The sequence below is a fragment of the Engystomops pustulosus genome, chromosome 1, assembly GCF_040894005.1.
Source record: "Engystomops pustulosus chromosome 1, aEngPut4.maternal, whole genome shotgun sequence".
Taxonomy (NCBI): Eukaryota; Metazoa; Chordata; class Amphibia; order Anura; family Leptodactylidae; genus Engystomops; species Engystomops pustulosus.
This window is the reverse complement of record NC_092411.1, coordinates 47,523,687-47,539,267: the sequence shown is the minus strand read 5'-3', so window position 1 is coordinate 47,539,267 and position 15,581 is coordinate 47,523,687. Positions and strand designations below refer to the sequence as shown.

Below are 15,581 nucleotides of genomic sequence, written 5' to 3'. Positions count from 1 at the left end.
TCAAGGCTGCTTCCACCTCCTTGGATTGGGTGACAATGGAAAAGTAATGGGAAAAAAACAAGTTATTACTCATTTATTATTTTTTTTGTAAGGGGCATTGAAATTCAACAGCAGTTAGTGCAGGGGTGGAAACCTACCAGTCCTAGAATCACTATGTCATAATTTATTTCTTTCGGGGGAGGTTTAATACTGTATATTGGGTCACATTTATTTTTTAAGTGTCTCAAAGTAAAACTGTGCATAGTTATACTAGACAGTGTTTTATACCGACTCTCATGTGCTGGTTTATGACACTCATGAAAGATAACTAGCTAGTAGCGAGTGCGGATTAGGTACGCCCTGTGCCGGCCCATTCATCCACTGGCCGTACCAGCCATTCACACCCCTCCGTGCCCCTGACATAAAGGGGTAAATAATCACATTTACTGGTAGTGCACCATCTATTGCAATTATTTCATGGCTTGTACGCCAGAAAACTGTGCAGAAAAGAGTTTACACACTGACCATTGTTATGTGATGTTTGATCTATGTCAATCCAATTTTGGCACCAATTCCCTGGTTGGATCCTAGACTCTCCAACCACCCAGGTGAAGGTTATATAAAACTCCCTGTGGCTGAAAAGTTCCAGATTGTTCTGTGAGTACTGAGGAGCAGCAAACATCTATACACACGGCTTGCAAAGCAGCCTGCCTGCTGCTGCTGTCACATTTGAGGGTAATCTGACCCCATCAGGTCTTCTAGAGCTCTGATTGCTGTTTGCTGCTAAAGTGGCCCCTAACTTCTCCAGCCCAAAGCTACTGAAACTGGCTGTGAGCATCCTTTGCCAGCCATTATCCAACAGCTTGGACTTCTACCTTGGCCTGATTCCATTGCAGTGTTCGAGTCCTGGAATAAAGGAACTGTGAGTTGATGTTCTACATCTCTAGTCTACTTGTGATCCCTGGGTGCCTCTAAAATCATGGGCCTCCCCTCTACCACCTACCTAAGGATCGAAAATAAGTTCTGACTGGAGCTCCCGATTCTCTTGCTTCCGTGTGTCCTTCTTCTTCCAATATGTCACTCACAAAATAGAGTACTCCACACTCCTCCAGCACAAATTTCTGAATCCTCTGACAAGAACATACCGCTATTCAGACCAACACTCCTGCGTTTCTCCTGTGACCTCCTCCGTATGCAACATATGTTGCGGTAGATCGCTGGAAGAAATTCACCCACAGATAGCGTAGCACAGTTTATCACTCAGCATTTATTTAGATCAAAAACATACGCCCTGTATGGCTTCTTGTATGGCCCTGTAAGGCAACGCCCCAGAAGAAGCCATACAGAACTTATTTTCCATGTTTTACAATTTGGGTTTACTGGATCAACCCTTGACTGTTTGTAGCTCCATGAGAGAGGTGTGCAGCACATAGCTGCTATTGCTGTATTTTTTGCTACCTAAGGATCCCTTACACACGCATCCACCAGGAGTGCCCCAGGGAGAACTACTTCCACCTTAATGGCACACAAAAATTGGAAGGTCCATCAGCATCAGGCAAAGGGTTGGTAAAATCAGGAAAATTTTTTATTGAAAAAACATCAAAGTTAAAAGTGATCACAGGGAAAAACACAGGTTACGCGTTTCAGACCCCATCCGTGGGTCCTTAGTCATACCTCAAAGTTGAAAAATGTGGAGACCAGGTATATAGAGGAAAAGGAAGCAAGTACTTCCACCTTAATGCAGCTTCTCCCTTTTCTTTCAATCCACCAGCCAGATTTGCCTGGCATGGTCAAGGCCTGTTCCACCTCGACCAAGCGACCTTGACCAAGTCAGTGTTAGGCCTTGCTAATGCCAGCCACTCAGGTACCAGGGGAATTCAGCTGTCCCCAAGCTCTTAGGTCAGGCCCCGGGTTACGTACAAGATAGGTTCTCTAGGTTTGTTTTTAAACTGAATTTGTATGTAAGTCGGAACTGTATATTTTTTAACAGTAACTTCAGACAAATTTTTTTTTTTGTCTCTGTGACAATTGGATTTAAAAACCAGGATTTACAATAAAGCTTCATTGCAGACACCTTAGATAACTGTTTATTATAGCCTAAGGCTAAAGTACAGTAAATTACCAATTACCAGAGGTCCGTCTGTAACTAGGGGTTGTCTGTAAGTTGGGTGTTCTTAAGTAGAGGACCGTCTGTATACATAAATTGATGTTACCGGAATATACTGTAAGCCACCATTTTATATTACCGTATACATGCAATGTGTACAATCACTCTGCATAAATTGTATCCACGTTGCAGGTTAGAGCAGATTGTTTCTTATTATTGTAACCAGCAGCGTTTTCACTCACAGACAGCAAACAAATAGCGAGGAATTGAAACACCAAGTACATTAGAAAGTTGTAAATATAAACTTGTAACCTAAAAATCTTTTTTAAGTCAAGTTTTTGTTCTATATTTTACTAAATATGGCTCCAAAATATGTAAAATAAAATTTGGCCACAAGGGGGCAAACTTGCCTCAATCAATAAAAATGATTTATTGAACTGTACAGTGACATATATGACATAAAAAAGCAACATATATGATTATTATAGTTAGAAGGGCAAGAGTGCAGCATGCAGATAAATGGTAGGAATCTGCTTAATGTGTAACAATACATCCTTACAGTATCATTATAGATCTCATTGCATATAAGCTGTATTACCGCTGTGCACTGGGTTATTAATGCAAAAGAAGCTAAAGAAACTATTCTGGAGATTGCACAAGGTAAAGTATCTAAATTCTAGAAATGTATGGCAAATCACACATAGATTTTAGTGTATCCTATGATTATCTCATCTAAGTTTATGAAGTAAGAGCCGCATTTCTTACAGAGGGGGGATAAACAGGGCAGGTTTAATATTTGGATATTACACAGTGAATCGGACCATGGCAAATGAACAGCTCAAAACATCTGGTTTGTGCTGCAGCTTTCAGACGCCGAGTAAATTTAGGATGAAGTTTTACCTTTCTAAACCCATAGTGTAATATATTTCATTCTGCAGCATCTGGAGGTGATTTGTGTAAATTAACCATACTGCTATACTGCTATAGTCTGAACGGATCTTTGCTGGGGAGTATTTCCCTGCAAACAAGCTCAAATTTAAAAAGAAACAAAATTCAAGTGCAATGTATGAACGTAGCCTCTGTTATTTGCTAAAAATCACCCGTCCAAATCATCTCTATGTTCTATCTGTATGTATATGACATGTCTGCTATTAAATATACAGCGCTTGTAGACATAATTCCCCATCCTGTACCCTCATTCATTAGAATGGAAAATTTCTTTCTTGTAATAAATGTACAAACCCTTCAGAGATCACTTCAGGTTACTTTGTGAGCTGCAGCTGTCTCAAGTCTGAGCTAGAAACCATCTGGGTTCTCTCAAAGATTGGGCAGAAGTCCCACACTCTTTATAACCATGTATACTAGACCGTGAGACGCGCCCACTGCACTGCATTATGGGATCCAGGTTGGCGATATCATTTCACTGGGTATTATATGGTAGCACACATACAGGCATCATACACTGTACATTATATATATATATATATATATATATATATATATATATTATATATACAGGCAGTCCCCGGGTTACATACAAGGTTTGTTCTTAAGTTGAATTTGTATGTAAGTCGGAACTGTATATTTTATCATTGTAATCCCAGCCAGAACTTTTTTGGTCTGTGTGACAATTGGATTTTAAAAATGTTGGGTTGTCATAAGAATCAGGATTAACAATAAATCTTCATTACAGACACATTTGATAACTGTTTTATCTGTTTATTTTAGCCTAGAACTAAAGTACAATAAATTACCAATATCCAGTGGTCCGTTTGTAACTAGGGGTCGTATGTAAGTCGAGTGTTCTTAAGTAGAGGACCGCCTGTATATATATTATATCTTTATTTATAAAGCGCCATCAAATTCCGTAGTGTGTGTGTAAGTATATAACATTGAAACAAAAAAGTAATTAAATGGGTAGGTCTAAGTGCGCTGTGATAGGCCCTGTGACACCATCAGCTAGGTGAATGAAGAGATAAGGGTTCAGTGTAATTGTATCTCAGCTGAAGCCACAGGGACATTGCAGATATCTGTTAAGTAAGGAGCTGCTCACTTGACAATACCCACATTGTTACTGAGCCTTTCCGATCCTATACAAAACAGGATATACCAAAAAATATTATTATGCCAATGAACACAAAGCTACAGTCTTGTTCCGCCTTTTAACTCAAGCCCCGAGGCTCTGTGATTTGCATATACTTGCACTTTTTAAACATCCATAACCAGCAATAGCATCTGTAAAGATTTTTCATAAATTACATTTATAGGAAACCTATAATCAAAATTCAGCATGGATAAACCAGGGATACTTACTCATAGATCCAGGCACAGTGACTGTGGTAATCTTATAATATTTGTTATCTATGGCCTCCTTCCTTTTAAAATCAACTTTTCAAATAATGCTACCAGAGCCCCTCCATGCTGTAGATTCACAGGCTGTTACAGTGTGCAACCCCCCCCCCCCCCCACACACACACACACACTCCCACCGTGCACAGAAACTACCTCTGCTGCAGTAGGACATTACATCAGGCCGAAGGAGGAAGAAAGTGCTTAGGGAGCAGAAGGGAAGTATGAGATGAGTATAACAGCCTGTGAAGCTGTATCACGGAAGGCCTTGGGTAACACCTCCAGGAGACCTTTAGGCTTATTCACATAATTTTAAAAGTTTATTCTAGAAATAACAAATATAAGAAGATTACCACAGTCACACTGCCTGGATCTATGAGTAAGTGTCCCTGGTTTATCATTATTGGTTTTGATGGTAGATTTCCTACTCATAATTACAGATTCTCTTTACATACACTTGCTTCAATTTCTGGTTTTAGTTGAGTAGCAGCCACTAGGAATTAATGTACTGTGTTAATTTCCTGTATTCATCAAAAAATCTGTTCCTTATTTAATAAAACAACAGACTTCTGGTTCTCCCCTGTAATATATTGAAGGGTACTGTCAGACCGCTCAGCCGAATCTGCATTAGGTTTTGGAACATAATGAGAGATTTCTACATCTGTCACTGAGCTGAGCGCTGCAGGAGCAAAATATTTCATGATAAAAATTGTAAAAACCAAAGTCAATGTAGTAACAATCCCCCTCTATTATTATTACCACTGTGGAAATTACTCTTCTAAACTGACCTTTTCTCTCATAAATCAGTATCATACTTAACATAACCTTCTGCATTAGAGAAAATGTCAGGACTACTTACATATATTACATTATTCACCCTACATTACAGAGCTATCTGTACAAGCTGAAGTTCTGACATCTGACTATCTATCTATTCTACTTCTAGCTAGAAATCTGATGCAGTTTACAATTGTCTATCTAACTTTACACTAAATTCATATTTTTATATGTCTGCGCCACTGTAGAGAATCCAGTTTTTGGGTTATATTTCTCTACAACATTATTTGTCAAAATCTATAACAATTTAATTTTTATTTTAATCATACAGAATTATATAATTAACATTTCAGTTTTTATGGTATATACCCTACCTTCCCCTCACCTACCAAGAGCCCTATTTCTAAAACCGCTGAATGTTTTGATGCCCTACTGCTAAGGGGTGGAGGGTCACCTATTGCCAGTCTGGGAAAAAGCAACAAAGTTTAAAGTACAAAAAGTGTTTGTTGGGGGCAAATTAGTAATGTTTGGCTAAAGCCTGGGGTGTCTGTGCAGTAAAACTTATGGTTCACTCAAGTTTATTAACCCCTTAAGGACGGAGGGTTTTTCGGCTCATTTCTCGCTCTCCAACTTCAAAAATCCATAACTTTTTCCGTGTACAGACCTGTGTGAGGGCTTATTTTGTGCGTAACAAATTTTACTTTCCCGTAATGTTATTTATTTTAACATGCCGTGTACTGCGAAGCTGAAAAAAAATTCCAAATGTGGAAAAATTGAAAAAAAAACGCACGTGCGTCACGTTCTTGTGGGCTCAGTTTTTACGACTTTCACTCTTCGCTCCAAATAACACGCCTACTTTATTCTTTGGTTCGGTGCGATCGCGGTGATACCAAATTTATATAGGTTTTATTGTGTTTTAATACATTTTCAAAAATTAAACGAATGTGTACAAAAAAGAAATAAAAAATGTTGCCATCTTCTGACGCTAATAACTTTTTCGTACTTTGGCGCACGGAGATGTGTGAGGGGTCATTTTTTGCGAAATGAGGCGACGTTTTCATTGCTACCATTTTGAGGTCTGTGCGACATTTTGATCACTTTTTATTTAATTTTTTATGTTATGTAAAGAGATGTAAAAGTCGCATTTCGGACATTTGGGCGCCATTTCCCGCCTCGGAGGTCACCGCCGGCCGTAACCGTTTTTATATTTTGATAGATCGGGCATTTTGGGACGCGGCGATACCTAATATGTTTGTGATTTTTACTGTTTATTATGTTTTATATCCGTTCTAGGGAAAGGGGGGTGATTTGAACTTTTAATATTTTTTTAATTTTTTTTTATTTTTTAAACTTTTTTTTTTCTTTTTTTTTTCACTATCTTTTAGACCATCTAGGGTACATTAACCCTAGATGGTCAGATCGCTGCTACCATATACTGCAATACTTCTGTATTGCAATATATGGCATTTTTGCAGCACATTCATTACAATGAGCCACTGGCTCATTGTAACGAATCTGCAGCTGCCAGATAGCCTCGTGTCAAAAGAAGACACGAGGCTACCATGGCAACCGATCGCCGCCCCCCGATGACGTTCGGGGGCGTGGCGACCGGAAAAAAGATGGCGGCGCCCGCGGTTATTAGCAGTGGGGGTTTTATGCATTATGCAAAAACCCCCACCTTTGTATGAAGAGGACTCAACCCGTGAGCCCTCTTCATACATCCCTTATACCTCTGCGCCGTAGAGCTACGGCGCAGAGCGTTAAGGGGTTAACTTATATACAACACATTCAAACAAAAACAGTAATAAAAAATAACAGTACTCCAAAATAGAATTGTATCAGGTACACAATAGCACAGACAAGGGTCTCACAGGACCACCAGAAAACAGAATCCTTCCAGTCAAAGCCCACGTTTTGTACTAGAATGAACAAACAAAGAGAGCGACCCTACAAAATTATCCTTGAAACACAAAGGGGAGCAGACCCTGATGGTTCTTAGGTTGGGTAACTATCTCAATCTGGAAGCGTAAGTGTGGAGAACAGATTAAGAAATCTTACAACTTATACTTCTTAAGTTCATTATCCAATGGGTCCTATGAAGCTGAGGTCGCTAATGTCCACTAAAGCATGGGTTAAATCGGTTGTCGGGAGATACCCAGGCAAGGTTCTGTATGAAACAAAACTGGCTGGCTGGAATGTCCAGCTAGTCTAGTGTGTAAGGGGCCTTACTCTTTTGTAGCACACCTTATATCCTTAAAGTATAAATAAACTTTCAATGTCATAAATAGGATGATAATTGTAATATGCTTTATTATATAAATATGTTCTTGTTTCTTTCTTTCCCCCTGCCTTTCTTCCTTATTTAAGCAGTTTTTGTAAATCAGCTTTCTGTCCTGTTCTCCACTTACAACTAAGATATAAAGGAACCTGATAAATCTTTCCACAGTGTCAGGATCGAATCGCCTCAGAAGCTTAATCATCAAGATAAATATTCTTTAGGTATGGAAATAGTTAATTATAAGCCTTCTTATTTGTCCAAGTGGATGGACCTGTGAAGGATATGTGCTCAGAGATTTGCTGACAATCTGAGTTTATTGGTCTAGAACATGGCGGCAGTCCTGTTTTTACCCTTACTAATGTATACGATTAAAGGAAGATTAACGGAAATCTACCATCAAATCCAATAATGATACCAGGGACTGTGGTAGCCTCTTTATTCATGACTTCCTTCCCTTTAAAATGTAAATGTTAATGGGATTGAAGGGCTCTGGGGGTGTTTCCAGCGCCTCTCAGTGCTGTAGCTTCACAGGCTTTTTCAATGAGCAGAGTAGGTCTCTCCACCCCCAGCACTTGCTTCTAGATTTGGAAGGAAACATTAGGATTACGAGAGCAGGGGGTTTGGTGAGACATGTTATGTTCATTTAGTCTGCAAATCTGCAGCACTAGAGCCCTTCAGGCTTATTAGCATAATTTTAAAAGTTTATTTTAGAAGGAAGGAGGCCACGGATAACAAATATAAGAAGATTACCACAGTCACAGTGCCTGGATCTATGAGGAAGTGCCGCTGGATTATCATGCTGGATTTTGATGGTAGATTTCCTTTAACTAGACACTCTAGTTTCTCTGGTTCTCCCTGCATACTACCCAGAAACATATTATACATTTGGGAGATAATAACCTTATTATATTCACTTTAATAGTAGTACCTTCTTCACAATCCGTTTTATAAGTATCTGAATAAAACACATTTTTTATGGTTCTGTCTTGTCTGTCCATAGGGCAGTTTTGTTTAATATTGGATGTTGGATTCTGCTGTGAGTAAGGTCCAATCTTTTGATGTTGAGAATCGTATATATAAAATTCATAGACAGATCAACTTTATCAGGTACCAAAGCAGTCCATGCCTTAGGGGTCTTTTCACAACTCCATCTACGGTGCCCCTTAAAGTTACACTGCTGCTGCCTAAGACTGTGTGTTTTTGTCTTGTTCCACTATACGACCCCCTTGGTCTTCCATGTCCATGCTGCTGATAGATTTTGTATACCGCAGTCTACAACTACAGCTGTATATCTCCCCTTACTTTACATGGTTCTATCCCTGTAGCTCTGGAGCTGTTCCATAGCCTTTGGTGTGTGAATAGAATCAGCATACACTCATTTACCTTCTCTGCTATTTGTTTCATTTTCGTTTCAAAGCTTTTTCAATATTTGATGTTTTTTTATGAACCATCTGATATAAACTTGGAGAAATCCAAACATTCTGATGTGACAGAATTCATCAGATTACTCATTGAACATTTTTTCCTATCAGTCAGCAGGAACTTTGGAAATGTAACAAAGATTTACTCTTTGATTATATGTCACCGAATACATTTTAGAATTGGGGTAACCCAACGTCAAGAGCGATCGTAAACTTATCTTTAAAGTTTAATTAAAGAAGTTTCCTAGCTTGATATTAATGACCTGTTGATAAGATCAATTGTGAATGAACTGTATTGAATTATAGGTTGTCCTGCATCTTTATTTAACCTTAATATTGTCCATTTTTATCAAATAATTTTTTTTTTATTAAATCTTTTTTTATTGTTTTTTTTAAAACATTTTATACATAACCAGAACTTCCCACTTCTCCCTCCCACCCTCTGACACAGATTTTTATCAAATAATTGATATTGTTTGTGTAATAAGTTAGAAATGTTTCCAATATACTTTCTGTATCAATTCCTCCTGGTTTTCTACATCTCTGCTTGCTGTCTTTCAACAGGAAGCTTCATTGTTTACTTCCTGTGGACAAAATCCTGTCCAGGGTCATGTGATGTCACACAGGTGCATAGAGAGCAATCAGAGCTGTGTGATATAACGAGCCGTGCACCTGTGTGACATCACATGACCATGAACCAGTAGAAATACAGCAAGCAGAGATGTAGAGAACCATGAGGAATTGATGCAGAAAGTGTATTGGAAAATTATAAAACTTTTTATTGGACAAACAATATTAATTATTTGCAGAAAGTAGACAACATGTTTCAGACATTTGAGATCACAGATTTATGTTATAGAATTTTAATCTATAGAATGTTCTAGATTGGTTCTATTGGAGATATGGAAGTGGAACAGCGCAGTGCATATCGGCAGTTTCTGTCACACCCTTTCCACTAAGATGGGGATATTACTGGTTGAGATGAAATGTCTCTTTAATAAGTGATTCAAGCGATTTTAATATTATTTTAGGGATGAAAAAAATAATCACTACTTTGTCTAGAAATACCTGCATGTAGTGATTTATAAGAAAGAAACTGCAGCTTGAAGTACATTTCTTAGCTATTTCTACTAATCTTAGGCTACAGACATACAACTATGGTTGGTCCATGAATCCCACACCAAGCGCTAGCTTAATTTTGGGACTCCAAGCATCAAAGCTATTACCAGGGCCAGATTCAAGGGAGGGTACCTGGGGCGGGAGCCAGTCAACAGGAGGAGGCAGCCCTCACCATCCTGCCTGTCCCCACTCCTACTGCATGATCAGTAATATCTGTGTCCTCAGGACACCAATACTACTGAGTGCTATGCAGTACAGGGAGTTATGCCCTCCCTTGTATGAACCTTGATCCCATCGCCAGGCAGGCAGAGGGGGTGGGGCTTCAATGGTGAGTGGGCATTATGAAGTTCTGCAGCAGCTGAGGTGACTGTTATGATGTTCTGCCCCATTTCACCTGAAGTACATTCACTTGAAGTTCACTTGTTTTGCAGTTGTGTAATAAGAGGTGTTGCACCAACTAAGGTTTATATTATGAGGTTCTGCAGCAACTCAGGTGGGAATTATGAGTTTTTCAATAAGTAATGATTTGATGGCTTTATATAACTAAAGATGTATTTATTATTTGCTTATTATGTATTGAGCATCAATTTTTGGATATCACTGTTACTTCGAATTGATTGGGGACCCCCAGTTTTTTTTACTCAGGTTCCTTCTCTCACCCTAAGGCTACATTCACACTAACGTATGGAGGACGTATATACGGCCGATATACGTCCTCCATAGATGGCAATGGGCGCACGGCGCCCTACGGGAGCGGTACGGTACAGCACACGTGCGGCACCGTAGCGCTCTTTACCCGGGAAAAAGATAGGACCTGTCCTATCTTTACCCGTAGTACGGCGCCGTGCACCATTACTTCCTATGGAGAGGGGCGGGGATGAGCTGTGCTCATCTCCTCCTCCTCTCCCCGTGCACTGCCGTTGCCCGCTACGGTACGGTACGGGCGGGCAACGGCAGTGTGAGTATAGCCTTAATCTGGCCCTGGTTGTCATATTGATGATAAAGGATGAATACAATTTAAATTACCATATATACACGAGTATAAGCCGACCCGAGTATAAGCCAGCCCCCGGTAGTATAGAGCCAGCCCACCAAGCACTTAAAAAAAACTAAACTTATATACTCACCCTCCGGCGGCCCGATGCTCAATGCGGCTCCTCGATGTTGGCGCGGCTCCTCTTCTGTCTTCCCCGTGGCTCCTCTTCTGTCTTTGGTCTTTTGTAGCAGCCGGCAGAGACGCGACCATGTTATCTTTCAGCCGGCATATACTATGATGTGGCCTCTGATGACATCATAGTATGTGCCGGCCAGCAGATAACATGGCCGAGTCTATGCCGGCTGTTACAGAAGGCTAAAGAAAGAAGAGGAGCTGCGGGGAAGACAGAAGAGGAGCTGCACCGACATCAGGGAGCCAGGCTGAGCGTCAGGGCCACCAGAGGGTGAGTATATAAGTTTATTTTTTCATTGACTCATGTATGAGCCGAAATGAGTTTTTTTCAGCACATTTTACAAACGAGTATATACGGTAAGACCTACTAATATTGGGCTGGACCTAGTGGTTTACTTGTACAGTCCTGGCAATCTCTTGGATTGTGAGCCAATTAATATTCATTGAAAACAAATTAAAAAAAACTGTTCACAAATGTCGGTCTGCATAAATACAGTATTAATGATATTCCTCAGCAACACAGAGGAGCAAGTGACCAATGGTCACTTCAGGCAATTGTATTTTTGCCAAAAATCTTGCTGATTACTATCACTACACCTATTCATCACATGGTCTATGTACAACTGAATGGGGCTGACGTGCAAAACATGGCAACTATAGTATGTACGGCAGTGTGCTTGAAGAGAAGAGAGCACAGTGCACTTCTCAGACCTCCAGAATTTTCAAAATACTAATCCCCTTTACTATAGATGTCAATTGCTAAAAGCAACAGGGCTTTAAAGGACATCTACCACCAGGATGAAGGATTGTAAACCAAGACCACTGACCTACTGGTGTGTGTCTTCTCTGGCAGGATCCACTTTTCTTTAAGCTTCTTATGTCCTTGTTTTTAAGAATGAAAGGCTTTACTAAAAAAGCTTTAATAAGTATGCAAATGAGCCTGATGGGCTCCAAGCTCCATTAAAAAACGGCATAATTTTAAAATATATATATTTTTTTAAAACCAGGGAATGGAAAGCTAAAAGAAGAGCAGTTCTTGACAGAGGGGGCGGACGCCAGTATGTAGATGTGTTTGGTTTACAGTCCTTCATCCTAGTGGAAGATGTCCTTTAAATGGAATCTGTCACCACATTTTTTCACAAATACAGCTAGTGGAGCCCTAGTAACAAACTGGCTTCATTGTTTTAGCTAAATTGTTTCCCTCACATTTCCCATAAAATCAGAGTTATAAATTTGCCTGCTATCTAGGGATTTATGGAGCAAGTGTGTGTGTATGGGAGGGGCTGATGTAATGTGACCAGGGTGACATCATCACTGGTCCTTTAGTCTCTTAACATTAGCAAACTGCACCCCATGCACTTATCTGACTATGCATGGACTTCTACATGTCTCTCCATGCAGGCTGCTGTGATTTCATGTGATATGATATGCTATTATTTTATGAGATATATGCTTGGAGTTTGCAAATGTTTGTTTGTTTTGAAACTGTTTTTATTGGGTACAGTTATATTCACATATACATTGCATAGTAAAAGGCTTTTCTACCATTTTTCCATACCATAACAATAAAAAACAGAAACCATAAAGTGTTAATATAGTTTGCTAATGTTAGGAGGCTAAATGTTAAAGGATCTGCGATGATGTCACCCTAGTCACATGACATAACTGCTGCTTACAGAGAAAGCATGGGGAGGTGCTGCGGGATTTAGCCCAAGGAGACCCCGCCCACCTCAACTTGCTATAGACATCCTAGGACACCAGGTAAAATTATATAATTGAACATATGGGAATCTGAGGGGAACAATTTTTAAGCTACAAGAAGGGTGTCAGATAGTTACTAGGGCTCTATGGGAACCTGCCACTAGCTGTATTTTTAGCTGTATGTGGTGAAATGTTCCCTTTAAATATGGATTTATATTGTAGGGGTGGGGGTGGAAAGGACTGTGTTGAGTGAAGAGATTGGTGTGGTCCAAATACAGCTACAATCCTGGAATCTAAATGCAATTTTCACAACTCTGCTTCTACTGACAAAATATGCACATGTATGTTTATAGAGATCCCCAGGACCAATACCTCACACTGTCTGCAGATTCCCTTTAAATCTGCTGGTAGTGCCTGACAGTTTAGTACATAGGCACAAGTTTGGCCTTAGGCTCTTACTACCCATCAGCTGGTACCCCGCTCCATGATTATAAATAATGTAGTGCTTCCGTGTCTGGAAGCAAGCAAACAATCATTTCACAGTGACTTATTTCTCATGATAGATTGCTGTAGCACAGCAGGTTTAGCAGTAGTCTAAGTCTCTCTATATTGAATGAACAACATGTTTCTGATACTTGAATAAAATGTAATTGAGGAGGACACACTTGTCCTGTCAATTCCTGTCCACATGGAAATGGCATTTAGATTAGGACCACACCTCTAGGTCCCTGGGGTTCCTCCAGAACATCACTTCTCGCTCTGGCAGTCGTGTGTGATCCTCCTGGTCCCAGACACTTATGGAGATGGCAGGTTTCCAGAGGAATAACACCACAGCGAGTAATCCTGGAGCTTTCCCAGATCCTATCTCTCCTTTACACGTCCTGGTAAGTGGTGTTTTTATTGTTGTATAAGATGATCTATAGCCTGCTGACACCTTCATATGGAAATGGAAACATATCCAGAGTGGTCACAGGGAATCTCATGCAGATTGATGAAAGTGTACACCTTTTTGTAGATTTTTTGTATTGTGCTTTCTATTTTTATTATATGTAGAAACTGTATATTTATTCCGCTTTATTCAGACGTGACTTGCTGCTACTTCTGTGTCACAGGCGGCTGGGGTTTTATGTGATGGGAAGGTCGTGTTATTTGATATATTTACATTAGCCTTTGGACATCTCATTAATCCCAAAAATAGATGGCAGGTGCCATGCAAGTGCAGCCATTCCCATTCAGAAGCAATGCAGTGATTCACATCTATGTAGTAGGTAGAGGTGGCAGAGGTTACACTTGTATTATTGTGTCATTATCCACGTTACTATATATCTGAACTCTGTTGGTTTGTTTTACCTCTCATTATAGGAAATCTGTATGCGAGTGAAAGTCTATTACACACCTTTCACCACCAATGACTTCCATCAATACTTGGATGGACCAATTAGCAGTAATTTACACTTCAATGGATAAACATGGGTGCTACATCGTGAATATTGTCTCATTGTTAAAAAAATCTTTTCTATAAACATTAATGTGGTTTTGCAGAATTCTTCAAATATCTGACAGTATGCTTGTAAATGGCTTTTACGCTAGTGTAAAAGGAATAAAATATGTGTTACTCAACTTTATAGAGGGTGACCTGGGTTGTAATGACTGTTCTCTGTCGCTTTGGGTTCAGAAGTGGTGATACTTCATGCATATGACACATTTGTATATGGGGGGGGGGTCAATGTTTTAGTTTGGAGTTTTGCGCCTGTATAGTTTTGTGATGCGGGGGTTGGCCTTGTTTGATTTATCTTAGAGGGTATTAAATCTGGCATCTAAGCGTTTGTTCTTTTTTAATTCATATAAAAGTTAAAACATTTTTAGCAACCCATTCTAATCTTTTTTGTACACCAGCAGGGGAGTTGAGGTTTTTTTTATGCCATAATTAGTGACTGTTTGCAACCAGGGACCATGCGCTGGCCAAATTTCATGGACCAACCACAGTGTCCAGGACGGAACTCTGCGCAGCAAAGTGACATTCGATGCAATGAGCAGCCCCAAACAATAATCATAATGCGTTCATGTGTGTTCAATAATGTTTCTCCTCCTCAATTAAGAAACTACGAAAACCACATCTTAACTCAATGCAGTTCTTTACGGTGCAGTCAAGATGCAGTTTTAACTACAGCATGTAAAGGCACACTGAGGCCACATTCACACGCAGCGTTCACATTTTATTGATAAAGTGTTAACAATTCATTAATAATCCACATAAAAAATTTTAAAAAATTCTTTTTTCCTGTGGCTCAGCCTTTATTAACCCCTACGCGCATCAGGACGCACTACATTGTCCTGGTGCTGCCCGGGTGTATGGAGAGAGCTCTGGGGCTGATCTCTCTCCATACGCAGCGAGTGTCGGCTGTTACTGCCACGGTCGGTGCTGGCACCAATCGCAGAAGTAAACCTGTTAACTGCTGGCACCTAACTTACCATTTTATGGGCGCCGCCATCTTGGATGATCAGTTGCCATGGCAGCCTACAGTCTCAATGAGACTGAGGCTTGAGGCTTGCCATGTGTAATGGTCTCTAATAGCCAGCAGATGGTAGGCTATTAGAGATCACCAGTAATATTGCTATATACTGCAATACAGTAGTATTGCAGTATATAGTATTAGCAATCAGACCCTGCAGGGTTATAGT

At 39.9% G+C, this 15,581-nt stretch overlaps 1 protein-coding gene across 5 annotated transcripts in view; it reads left to right on the top strand.

Annotated features, from left to right (window-relative positions):
* The window catches only part of MCTP1 (multiple C2 and transmembrane domain containing 1), a 486,374-nt gene that overhangs the window by 30,778 nt on the left and 440,015 nt on the right, over window positions 1–15,581 (top strand). The window contains exon 1 of one of the 5 annotated variants that reach the window (XM_072139708.1): window positions 13,647–13,783. The exons of the other annotated variants lie outside the window; for them this stretch is intronic. Within the exon in view, the coding sequence (XP_071995809.1) occupies window positions 13,697–13,783 (87 nt within the window). The 5' untranslated portion in view covers window positions 13,647–13,696. Of the gene's footprint in view, window positions 1–13,646; window positions 13,784–15,581 lie in introns of those variants that run through there. 5 annotated transcript variants of the gene reach the window in all.